Below are 12,614 nucleotides of genomic sequence, written 5' to 3'. Positions count from 1 at the left end.
CCTCTAATTTGCTGTCTAATGTCTTCATATTTCCCCTTACTACATATAAACACTTTGCTAGCTTGCCTGATCCTCCCTTTTTCCAATGCAAACCTAAAGGAGATAGAGTTACGATCGCTATCCCCAAGATGCTCTCCCACTGAGAGATCTGACACCTGTCCAGGTTCATTGGTCAGTTTCAGATCAAGTACAGCCTGTCCTCTTGTAGGCTTGTCCACATGCTATGTCAGGAAACCCTCCTGAACACACATAACGAACTCTTCCCCATCCAATCCCCTTACCCTCCGGATATTCCAATCTATGTTTGGGAAATTAAAGTCTCCCATCACAACAACTCTGCTATTACTGCATCTCTCCAGGATCTGTTTCCCTATCTGTTCCTCCAACTCCCTGTTACTACTGGGCGGCTTATAGAAAACTCCCAGCAAAGTGACCGGCCCCTTCCCACTCCGAACTTCCACCCACAGAGACTCGGTGGACAATCCCTCCACAGCATACACCTTCTCTGCAGCTGTGACACTATCCCTGATCAGCAGTGCCACTCCACCCCCTCTCTTGCCTCCCTCCCTGTCCTTCCTGAAACATCTGAATCCCGGCACCTAGAGTATCCAGTCCTGTCCCTAAGACATCGAAGTCTCCGTAATGGCCACCTCATCATACTTCCAGGCATCGATCCACGCTCTGAGCTCATCCCCTTGGGTTGGGAGATTGTCGGCGAAGAGATGACCATCTCTCCATCAGGCTCAGCACCCGTTTGTCAAAGACGATGTGTTGCAGTCGCAGTCTTTTGGGACAAAATTGCCCTTCAGTCCGCCGCAGCCAATATATAATGTATGCACGATTATTATGTGATCTGGATGTCAGTGTTGATTCTTGAGGAGACAAGGGAGTCCATTTGGGGACAAATTGTTGCGCATTGTTCAAATTCTGCTTTTAAGGGACCCTTGAACATTTTGTACATTTGAACACAGCAGCAGTCACAGTTGCAAATAAAGGTTTCTACGAAAGGTTCTGGTTTACACAGTACACCTCTAACGTTACCAGTTTAAAATTGTTCGACGGTTAGTACCCAGCCTTCAGATTTAATGAGACGGGCAACAGAGATGTTGCAGAGACAATGAAACTGATTACCTGATTTGGGAGCCCTGCTGTTCCCTGGTCTGTCTGAAAAGAGATGTTGAGAATTATTGATCGCTGCGGCATGGAATTAATTACACTGTTAAAAAGCAACAATACAAATACAAGGCATTGAAAATGCTTTCAATGCCGCAGATGCTGGAGAGACCCGTGGTCTCTCCAGCATCTGCGGCATTGAAAGCATTTTGCATTTGCTGTAGTCATAACTATTAACTCAATCTGACATTTCGCACCACGCCCTTCCTCTCCCCATGACAGTTATACTTGCTCTCATGTTTTGCTTTCATACAACACTGACCATTATTCGGTTATTAACACATGCTATGTTGCTTCCAAACAACACTGACCTTCATTCTGCTGTTGAAACCAAATTTGGACCAATGATTTGTCCCTTTAATACTAACATCTCCACCACCGATGCATTTTCTTCCATGGCATCTTTGCAATGCAATTATCTTGGACGGATTGCATATGTTAAACATTTGTTTTTTGTTCCACCTTAACCTCTCCACTTTTGAAACAGCATTAAAGACGTCACATTCCTGCTTTTATTCAGAGTCCCATGTACTTACCATGTCAAGGTGCCTTGAAAATAGGCTTTTTGAAGTTATTTTTCATTAAATGGACTTGGGTTCAAATAGCCCAAAATATGCCATTCGGCCCATTTTGCATCCTTGAAATTTATGTATAATTAGTCCCAATTCATTTCCCATAGTTCCCCAAATTCTACTGACACTGCGCCGAATATGTTTCACCGAGTTTAGTTGTTCTTCGTAGTATCAAAATCAATAATTTTTGTAAGGCGCTTATTCAGTAACCTGAATCAATATGCTATTTCAAACAACAACCATGACTATTTCCGAACTAACGCTGACATAACAAGCCATTTCAAGAGTTAAACAAGTTGCAGCATTATTGGTGACCAGCCAGTTACATGGAGAGCCTTAACTGTGAGACATTACACAATAAGCAGTACTTAATGTCTGTACTCTAAGGGTTGTAACATAACTCGCAATACAAAAGATTTTAATGTTTCATATTCATGAATATTTTCCACTTGATTTTTCGGACAATAGTATTAAGTTAGGAGAATTGCAAATGGGTCAGTTCCCAGGCATTCTGGAAAGATGACATAGAACATAGAACATAGAACATTACAGCGCAGAACAGGCCCTTCGGCCCACGATGTTGCACCGACCAGTTAAAAAAAAAAACTGTGACCCTCCAACCTAAACCAATTTCTTTTCGTCCATGAACCTATCTACGGATCTCTTAAACGCCCCCAAACTAGGCGCATTTACTACTGATGCTGGCAGGGCATTCCAATCCCTCACCACCCTCTGGGTAAAGAACCTACCCCTGACATCGGTTCTATAACTACCCCCCCCTCAATTTAAAGCCATGCCCCCTCGTGCTGGATTTCTCCATCAGAGGAAAAAGGCTATCACTATCCACCCTATCTAAACCTCTAATCATCTTATATGTTTCAATAAGATCCCCTCTTAGCCGCCGCCTTTCCAGCGAAAACAATCCCAAATCCCTCAGCCTCTCCTCATAGGATCTCCCCTCCATACCAGGCAACATCCTGGTAAACCTCCTCTGCACCCTCTCCAAAGCCTCCACATCCTTCCTGTAATGTGGGGACCAGAACTGCACACAGTACTCCAAGTGCGGCCGCACCAGAGTTGTGTACAGTTGCAACATAACGCTACGACTCCTAAATTCAATCCCCCTACCAATAAACGCCAAGACACCATATGCCTTCTTAACAACCTTATCTACTTGATTCCCAACTTTCAGGGATCTATGCACACATACACCTAGATCCCTCTGCTCCTCCACACTATTCAAAGTCCTCCCGTTAGCCCTATACTCAACACATCTGTTATTCCTACCAAAGTGAATTACCTCACACTTCTCCGCATTAAACTCCATCCGCCACCTCTCGGCCCAACTTTGCAACCTGTCTAAGTCTTCCTGCAAACTACGACACCCTTCCTCACTGTCTACCACACCACCGACTTTGGTGTCATCAGCAAATTTGCTAATCCACCCAACTATACCCTCATCCAGATCATTAATAAATATTACAAACAGCAGTGGCCCCAAAACAGATCCCTGAGGTACACCACTTGTAACCGCACTCCATGATGAATATTTACTATCAACCACCACCCTCTGTTTCCTATCCGCTAGCCAATTCCTGATCCAATTTCCTAGATCACCCCCAATCCCATACATCTGCATTTTCTGCAGAAGCCTACCATGGTGAACCTTATCAAACGCCTTACTAAAATCCATATATACCACGTCCACTGCCTTGCCCCCATCCACCTCCTTGGTCACTTTCTCAAAAAACTCAATAAGGTTAGTAAGGCACGACCTACCTGCCACAAAACCATGCTGACTATCACCTATCAATTCATTACTCTCCAAATAACTATAAATCCTATCCCTTATAATTTTTTCCAACATCTTGCCGACAACAGAAGTGAGACTCACCGGTCTATAATTCCCGGGGAAGTCTCTGTTCCCCTTCTTAAACAATGGGACATGAACTTAGAAAACTTAGGAAACCTTGACTAAATAAATGAATAGGGCTTCATTGAGGTTGTCTCAATTGCAAAATGACAGCATTTACTTGAGCCGACTACTGTTTGACATGTACGGTAACTCAAGATAAGCAAAACAGCTGAAGAAAATCCATTGTCTTAAGGTTGCATCATGCATAATAAATTGAAAGCAGTAGACTAGCTCTTATTTCATCATTGGCGAATTGTAGAACAATTACCTTTTTTCGAAAAATTGGCTCAGTTTAACATAAAAAAATCTATAAGTTATAAAATAATGGTATTGATAAGCTTTTTTTGTCAACATGTTACTCACGTTTTAGAGACTACCCGTTACCTCTTGGTCTGCTCAAGCAAGGAGGTTGTTGAGAAGCATGTTAAATTACTGAAGATTGGGTGATTCCTCTCATGGTTAGTTATTGTTAATTATTGTTAATTGATTATTTTCTTCATATATTTCTGACTTGTTACATTTAAGTGGCTAATAAACATTCTGAAATCACGATTTGATGTTCCCATTCTTGTCGGCCGGTTAAGTCTGTAGATTCTGGCGTGATTTATTGGAGAGTTATTCGAAACAACCTGATCCCTTATAAATCATTTTCATTTCAGCGAAAATAGACTGTTGCCAAATCCAAATTTACCACCGTCCCCACCCCCCCCCCCCCCCCCCACCCCGCACCAACGTTAAGGATAATCATATTCTCAGTGAATTAGTGAATGTCTGCGGTCTGTTCCCAAATCAATCTGGGAAGCGAAGTATGTTTGAAATTAAGTTAAGAATTTGACGGATGCATGATGACTGTTCGCCCCTTTTTATTTCGTTGGACTTTCTGAAGCGTGGACTTTTTTCTAGAAAGATATTTGGGATTTTCTTGCACTCATGTAACCTCAACCGTCCTCAAAAACAGCAAATTTGCTTGATAGCTTCTGGCTACTTACTCAGAGCTCACTGTTGCTTAATCGGTTTATTCTCTGCCATGCATCTTGGATGTGGAGCACTGTTGGAGAACAGATAACCACTCCATCTGACGAAGGAGCAGCACTCTCCGAAAGCTTCTGGTATTTGCTCCCAAATAAACCTGTTGGACTTTAACCTGGTGTTGTGAGACTTCTTACTATGCATCTTGGAACCAGTTCTCAGTGTTGTGTCCCGTGAGATTTCGAATCATGACGTTCGATCAATAATGATCTTTTTTTTCATGGAGCCATCGAGTCATAGAGGTTTAAAGTATGGAAACAGGCCCTTCGGCCCAACTTGTCCAATGCCGCTTTTTTTAAAAAAAGAACGGAAGCTAGTCCCAATTGCCCGCGTTTGGCCCATATCCCTCTATACCCATCATACCCATGTAACTGTCTAAATGCTTTTTAAAAGACAAAATTTTATCACCCTCTACTACAAATTCTGGCAGCTTGTTGCAGACATTCACCACCCTCTGTGTGAACAAATGCCGCTCTGGACCCATTTGTATCTTTCCCCTCCCATCTTAAAACTATGCCCTCTAGTTTTAGACTTCCCTACCTTTGGGAAATATATTGACGATCCAGCTGATCTCTGCCACTCATTACTTTATAGACCTCTATAAGATCACCTCTCAACCTCCTACACTTCAGGGAAAAAAGTTCCAGTTGATCCAACCTCTCCCTTTAACTCAAACCATCAGGTCCTTGTAGCAACCTAGTAAATATTTTCTGCACTCTTTCTAGTTTAATAACATCCTTTCTATAATACGGTGACCAGAACTGCGGCCTTACCAATATCTTGTACAACTTCAAGAAGATGTCACAACTCCTGCATTCACTGTTCTGACCGATGAAACCAAGCATGCCGAATGCTTCCCTAACCACTCTGTGACTCCACTTTCAAGGAGCAATGAACATGTACCCCTCGATCTCTTTGTTCTATAACTCTCCCCAATGCCCTACTATTAATTGAGTAAGCCCTGCCTTGGTTCGATCTACCAAAATGCATCACCTCGCATTGATCTAGATTAAACTCCATCTGCCATGCACCAGCCCACTGGCCCAATTGCCCAAGATGCCGTTGCAGTCCTAGATAACCTTCTTCACTGTCCACTACGGCACCAATCTTGGTGTCATCTGCAAACTTACAAACCATGCCTTCTAAAATCTCATCCAAATCATTAATATAAATGACAAATAGCAGTGCACCCAGCACCGATCCCTGAGGCACACCGCAAGTCATAGGCCTCCAGTTTGCAAAAGACAATCCTCTACGACCACTCAGGCTTCTGTCATAAAGCCAAATTTGATGGATAAGCCTTACTGTTTTATTTCTAGTTTGTGGGCGAGCTTCTAAACTGTCTGATAATAATGCATTTTACACATATAATTGCCTCATACCTGTACGCTGGTTAGATACCATCGAAAGCTGGGCCACCGACTCTTCTCCTCTGCTGTTGGTGCTATTCCCAGTTTTCCAGCGACTGGTGTCATTCTGCCCTGGGTTCTCCATTGTGAATAGTGAGTGACTGCCTTGCCTTCAAGAGCCTCAGTACTTCGTGCCAAATCCCTTTGCTAATAGTTAGCACAATTTAAAGATCATGCATTCTTGTAGCACAATGCAAGACCAGAAGGAACAATGTTTCAATATTTTTTCAACAAAATTCACAAATTCCACAGTTCTGTAGGAATTGCAGGGACATCTCCAATCCATTCAATACTTGCATAAAGTGTTATATTACTGATATTATTTCAGCACATCACCTTACAGTCGCTGTTGTATTTCCCGTTTCAGTCGGATAGATTGGAGAAGTTGGGACTGTTCTTCTTGATGAGGAGAAGGCTAAAAGGATATTTGATAGAGATGTTCAAATCATGAAGGAGCAGGACAGAGTAGATGGGGAGACAGTCCTCCTGTTTGTAAAAGGGTCAGGAATGAAATAGTACAGATATATAGTGGTTTGGAAAAGAATCAAACGTGACCTGAGAAAACAAAACTCTTGCACAAACCGAGTGGCTCGGGTCTGGAATGCAAAACCCGAAAGTGTGGTGGTGGCACGTTAAATCAAGAGATTCAAAAGTGCATTTGTTGAATAGTTGAGTAGAAACAATGTGCATGGTCTGGGGGAAAGACAGGGGAATGATACTAATTCATGACACTCGTTTGCAGAGCCAGTTCAGACACGATAGGTCAAATGGCCTTCTGCACTGTATCAATGAGTCTTTATGCATTCTCAGTCGATTCAGTGCTTCATTGAATAACAAAAATCTCCACTTCATGTAGCTAAACAGGGTTGTCCAATATGTTCAGCTGATCATGTTTTAAAATGAAAATCAATAATTTACAACGAATCTCTGACATTCGCCATTTGAGCTACAATTTCTCTTCGTAGCTCAGGTAAATGTTCAGTCATTTTCCTGTTTTACGTGTTAGTGTTTTCCTACAGATATTGTAGCCTACCAAAAGTGTGTTCATAATTTCTAACCCCCTTTTCATTGTTGTTTTGGTAAACTTTGAAATGCACTTATTTGTTTATACTTTAATAAATCACCGTTATTTGTTCGTAGATTAATCCATCGGTTCCTACTCTCCTTTTCTAGTGATAACCAAGGTAAATTTCAGCTGAGTCGAAGTTGTGCTCATGGTATCCTTTCTCGTATCATTCCACTCAGCCAGTTGCTTGCACACTGCTTTCGAAAGCCTTCAATCAATTGTGGCGCAACTGTCGTGATTTTGTGCTTGGTGTCGTATTATCAATTACCAACTTAGTTCAAATGTTATACTTACCATTGCTGCTTCTTACTCCAACATTAATATTATTATAAAGGCAAGTAAAATCACCTCAAATTAGGCAATCGGAAACTCAATTTTTTAAATCCAATTTGAAATCATAAACATCCCAATTTATCAACGACACTATTGATTTAGAAAATTGTTTTCTTTACAATGTAACTTTGATCGCTCCTGTGATAAGCCAATGTTATATGCAATTGGTAGTATTCACATTGAAAAGATATTTCGAATTATTTGATTGTAAAATCCATTAAAGTTTTTCAGCAAACTAAAAATATTCTTTCAGCAGAAAAAAAACTTGTTTTCGGAACAATCTGATCATATGTGATTAAACCCAATCTAGTTTACCAGACGCTAAAGATAGATTAAAATTAAAATGGAAGCACATGCCGCAGCAGTTTGCTTATTTGATCATCTATGGCGATTGTAAAACGAAATTCTAAGAAGAATGTTGAGGTTGAACCTTCTCGAAGTCCTCACTCCGAGGTTATCGCATTTTGGGTTAGAGTTAAAACAGCGTGTTTACAACACATTTCAAAGCTACACTTACCACTGAGTGAATTCAAACAGGCAACTCTAGCACAGATATTTTACAGTAAAGGAGTAGTCTCAAATTGTGGGCTGTACTAAATGCAACTCAAAGAGAATTATATTTATATATGTCACATATTTGTACTTTTCCACAATTGATTAATATTCGGGGCAAGGTAGTTCACTAAATGCACAAACTACCATATAAAAATGGCAGACATTTTCCTCTCATATAACTTTCTTCGAGGTAAAGATTCATACATATTATATTTTGCAAATTGTGTGGAACTGAATCGAGATATCGCTGAAATGTTGAAAGACATGTCGAGCTGTGGAAGGATAACCGGGAAGAAGTTTCCATATCTCGTTCAACACACAATGTAAATGTATCTGGACAATATGGAATGTGACTGGAAAAACTTAAGTTAACTCAAGGCATTTTATTTGTAAATTTGTGAATAATGTATTTTAAGTAATATGAAATGACCAAATGCGGAATATCAAAAGCAACAAGAAATAAGTAATTCTTTTTGAGATTTTGGAAATTTCAATCACAGCATCATCTGAAGCGATAGCTGGATAATAATTGCATGAATATAAAAGACCGTCGAAAAAGTTCCATATCTAGCTCAATACCATTTTATACCGCTTTCTATCTCTAAAACAAACGACATAAAATATGCTAAGTTTCATGAAGTACAGAGAACACTTGAACGGATAATTCTTTGACAGAAAATTATGTGTTTGGGATCAGTCGGCAGTCGATATTGGTTTGATTGTTCTTCGACAATCCTTGATTTAACCTGCATCCAGAATCTGAAAAACTCTCAGCTAACAAGAGACGTCACAGTACTTCTGGTCATTCAGATTTGAAAAGTTAGCCCTATTCTCTTTCCAAAGATACTATCAGCCCTGCTGAGATTTCCCAGCATTTTTTGTTTTAAGAACATAAGAACTAGGAGCAGGAGTAGACCATCTGGCCCCTCAATATGAACATGGCTGATCTTTTCTTGGACTGAGCTTCACTTACCTCCCCGCTCACCATAGCCCTTAATTCCTTCATTGTTCAAAAACGTATCTATCCTTCCCTTAAAAACTTTCAATGAGGTAACCTCAGCTGCTTCACAGGACAGGGAATTCCACAGATTCACAACCTTTTTTGTGAAGAAGTTCCTTCCCAACTCAGTCCTAAATATGCTCACCCTTACTTTGAGACGATGCCCCCTAGTTCTAGTTTCAACTGCCAGTGGAAACAACTTCCCTGTTTCTATGTTATGTATTCCCATCATAATCTTATATGTTTATACGAGATCTCCACTAATTCTTCTGAATTCCAATGAGTATAATCCCAGTTCACTCAGCCTCTTCTCATAAGCAAACCCTTTCAAATCCGGAATCAACATAGTGAATCTCCTGTGCACCCCTCCAGTGCCAGTATATCCTTTCTCAAGTAACGAGACCAAAACTGTGCACAGTACTCCGGGTGTGGCCTCGCCAGCACCTTATACAGCTGCAACATAACCTCGCTGTGTTTAAACTCCATCCCTCCAACAATGAAGGACAACATTCCATTTGCCTTCTTAATTATCTGCTGCAACTGCGAAACAACTTTTTTGTAATTCTTGCACAAGGACACCCAGGTCCCTCTGCACAGCAGCATATTGCAATTCTTTTTACCATTTAAATAGTAGCCCATTTTGCTGTTAATGTTTGAACATTCCCCGGAGTTTTTTCCCGTTGCTCCAGTTGCCTCCCACAGTTCAAGGATGTGCGGGTTAGGTGGATTGGCGATCCTAAATTGTCCCTTAATGTCCACAGATGTGCAGGTTAGGTGCTATGGTTCTATATAACACTTGTGGTTCAGGGACACTGGTGTCATTCTCCTGTTAATACACGTAAGCACAGTAGCTCGGCTGACAGCTCAGTGCAGAGCATGCAGCTCTGCCTGAGCTTATATTTCTCGGATGGGGTGTTCTTCCAACACTCCACTGTCAAGCGAGTGATTCCCAAGAAAGACCGCAATTTGTCGCCATGATCTGCGTGCTTCCTACATTATAGCATGGATTATAATTCAAAAATGTGTCTCTTTCGAAGTTTGGCCTGGACTCAGGTGTTGTGAGCCGCGCTATACATACAGGTATGGGGGTCGGGGTGGAGGAGCTGGGAGGAGGTGAACATGGATACACAATGAATGGACAATTTTTCCCCCATTCCAACAAATTAAATTTAAAAATGAACTAATATTCCGGGTTATGAATCAGTTGAAATTCTGCAAATTAAATTAACCATTAATTTAATGGACCCAAGGAATGACAAACTGAAATAAAGTAAATCATTTTGTGTAAATTGACCAGCGGCACCGCTGCAACTGGTGCACAAGAGCGATGGTGCGCCAAATCTGGATAGTATTAATACTCCCATCAGATTTTCAACTCTGCCCAAGAACCACGGTTGAAACAATTTCTGTTACTTCATTCAATTCCAGACAACGAAACAAATCCTCATTTGCTTTCTACATCACTTCAATAGGTTCTGGAGTAAATACTGGAGTAATCAAAACAATAATGTGCCGATTTCAGTAATAATCATCAAATAAAGAAATATCTCCAGAAACTCACAGTTCAAAATTAGCAATAGGGTCACCGTGAGGAGAGGTCTAAACATCATTCTGGCTGCCAAATAGCGTGGTATGATCTGAACATGAATCAAGTGATGTTCGCCGATATTGGACGGCCTCCTGGACACTTTGCGAACCACCAATATGCTGTAGGAGTTAATGCTTTGCAGCAATTTGTACATGGCCGTGTGTTTCCGACAGCCACATCAGTAGATTATGGGCGGGAACACAGAACTGCGGTTTGTTCCACACACCAATCCCACGTGACATGTCCCTCAATAGATATGCTCGACTCAGCTTCCCCACCAGCACCCCCATCCCACCGACGGGGCCAGTGACATTCAACAGTCTGAAATGGAAATGAGTCACCCATCTGGTATTCAGTTCATATAATCATCCAAGAACAGGGGGGATGTCATTGGGTTGTTTCTTTGCAAGGCCTGTTGAATTATTCTCATATAAGCAGCTTTTCAGTACAGTGCATATCAGATTACTTCAAGTTCATGTCCAATTTCCCTTAAAACATTCTTCCAAAATGTGACTTAATGATCGTTCAACATCTTCACAGATCTCTAAGTGAACCAGAACTCCTCCTTAACCCTCAAGCTCATTTAGCAAACAATGCTAAATCTACGAATGCTGGTTAATCAGCCCGATGTGTGAGGAAGTTATTTTCCCTTCTTGCTCTCTCAGAACCTCCAGCAAATTTGACTGATCTGTTAAGATGCCCCTGCGCATGTCTGATCCAACTTGAAAAAATATGCTCCTCCAATGTGCCTGCATTGTTGATATTTCTCAACTATAACAGTGGACTGTGAGGCATCCACTGTATCTATTCAAGGCCTTGACATTCTTCTGATAGTACAGTGCCCTAACTTGTACACAGTACTCTGGCTGGACCATAAATATTGAATTTTAATGGTTGGGAAAAATGTTTTTTTTTAATTTGTATTCGAAACCCATATGTACAAACCCAAATTTCCTCTGTGTGCTCCGGTTTCCTCCTGCAGTCCAGATATTTGCGGGTTTGATTGATAGGCCACGGTAAAGTGACCGCACGTGTCAGGGGAATTAACAGGCATAAATATATGGGGTTACGAGGATCGGGTCTGGGTGGGATAGTTGTTGGTGCAGACTCGATGGAGCAAATGGCCTCCTTCTGCAATGTAGAGATTCTATGATTCTAAATAATCACGTGATCATACTGCTCCATCATTTTCAATTAATTTTAAATATTTAACCATCACTCCTATCAGACGCCTCAGGTCTCCCTTTCCTTTCATCCTCTCAAAGTAGCGCCATATACATTATATTGCCACTTCATTGATTTTGCGCAGTTTGCATTGCTTTTCGCATCATCACAATTATGCTGAATCTGCCAGGTCTCTGTCTATTTCACCTGTGTTTCCACATCATCCTGAATTCCACTGTTGACACGGTCCCGATTTGCTATGTTGTGAAGTTTAGTATCAACACCAAATATCGCCACTGTGCCTTTTATACCAAAATCTATGTGGTTTGCATATAATAGGAAGATGAATAGTGAGGCCTGATGAGGGCCGGTAGTGGTTCTTCCAGCCATCAATGACGTTACGAGTATTATCCTGTCTTTCCTCTTTCATACAGCGGTGCAAAATGTGTAAACCTCCATTCAGTTCGCTGGCAATTATGTAATATCAAGGATATCATGAAACATTGTGGTCAGAGATGCTTTTTATCCCCCCGCAGTTGCATCGGAACAGAATGCCTCTGCCTTCAAAGCCTCCCAGTGTTCACCAACCCTTTTGCAATCATTGGAAACGTCTCTCGTCCTGTTGATTGTTTTCACCTTTCACTTTCCTTTTTCTCCACTATAGTTGCGATCAACCTAATTATCCCTTGATTTCTAGATACACTTCCTGTAAAATACCCTCCATATGTCTTATCTAATTCCCTGAAACTCGATTATACATTGTTTCATTCATCTTTCGTATCGAAATGGAATTTTTAATAAATTTCGAAC

General features: G+C 41.1%; 1 protein-coding gene across 1 annotated transcript in view; it reads right to left on the bottom strand.

The window, feature by feature from the left end:
* The window catches only part of LOC144486244 (scavenger receptor cysteine-rich type 1 protein M130-like), a 36,400-nt gene extending 30,217 nt beyond the window's left edge, over positions 1-6,183 (bottom strand). Inside the window, exon 1 of the mRNA XM_078204313.1 lies at positions 6,072-6,183. Coding sequence (XP_078060439.1) covers positions 6,072-6,183 — 112 coding nt within the window. The remainder of the gene's footprint in view (positions 1-6,071) is intronic.
* Positions 6,184-12,614: the final 6,431 nt, after the last annotated feature.

Source organism: Mustelus asterias, unplaced genomic scaffold (assembly GCF_964213995.1).
Source record: "Mustelus asterias unplaced genomic scaffold, sMusAst1.hap1.1 HAP1_SCAFFOLD_304, whole genome shotgun sequence".
Taxonomy (NCBI): domain Eukaryota; kingdom Metazoa; phylum Chordata; class Chondrichthyes; order Carcharhiniformes; family Triakidae; genus Mustelus; species Mustelus asterias.
This window is presented reverse-complemented; position numbering and strand designations above follow the sequence as displayed.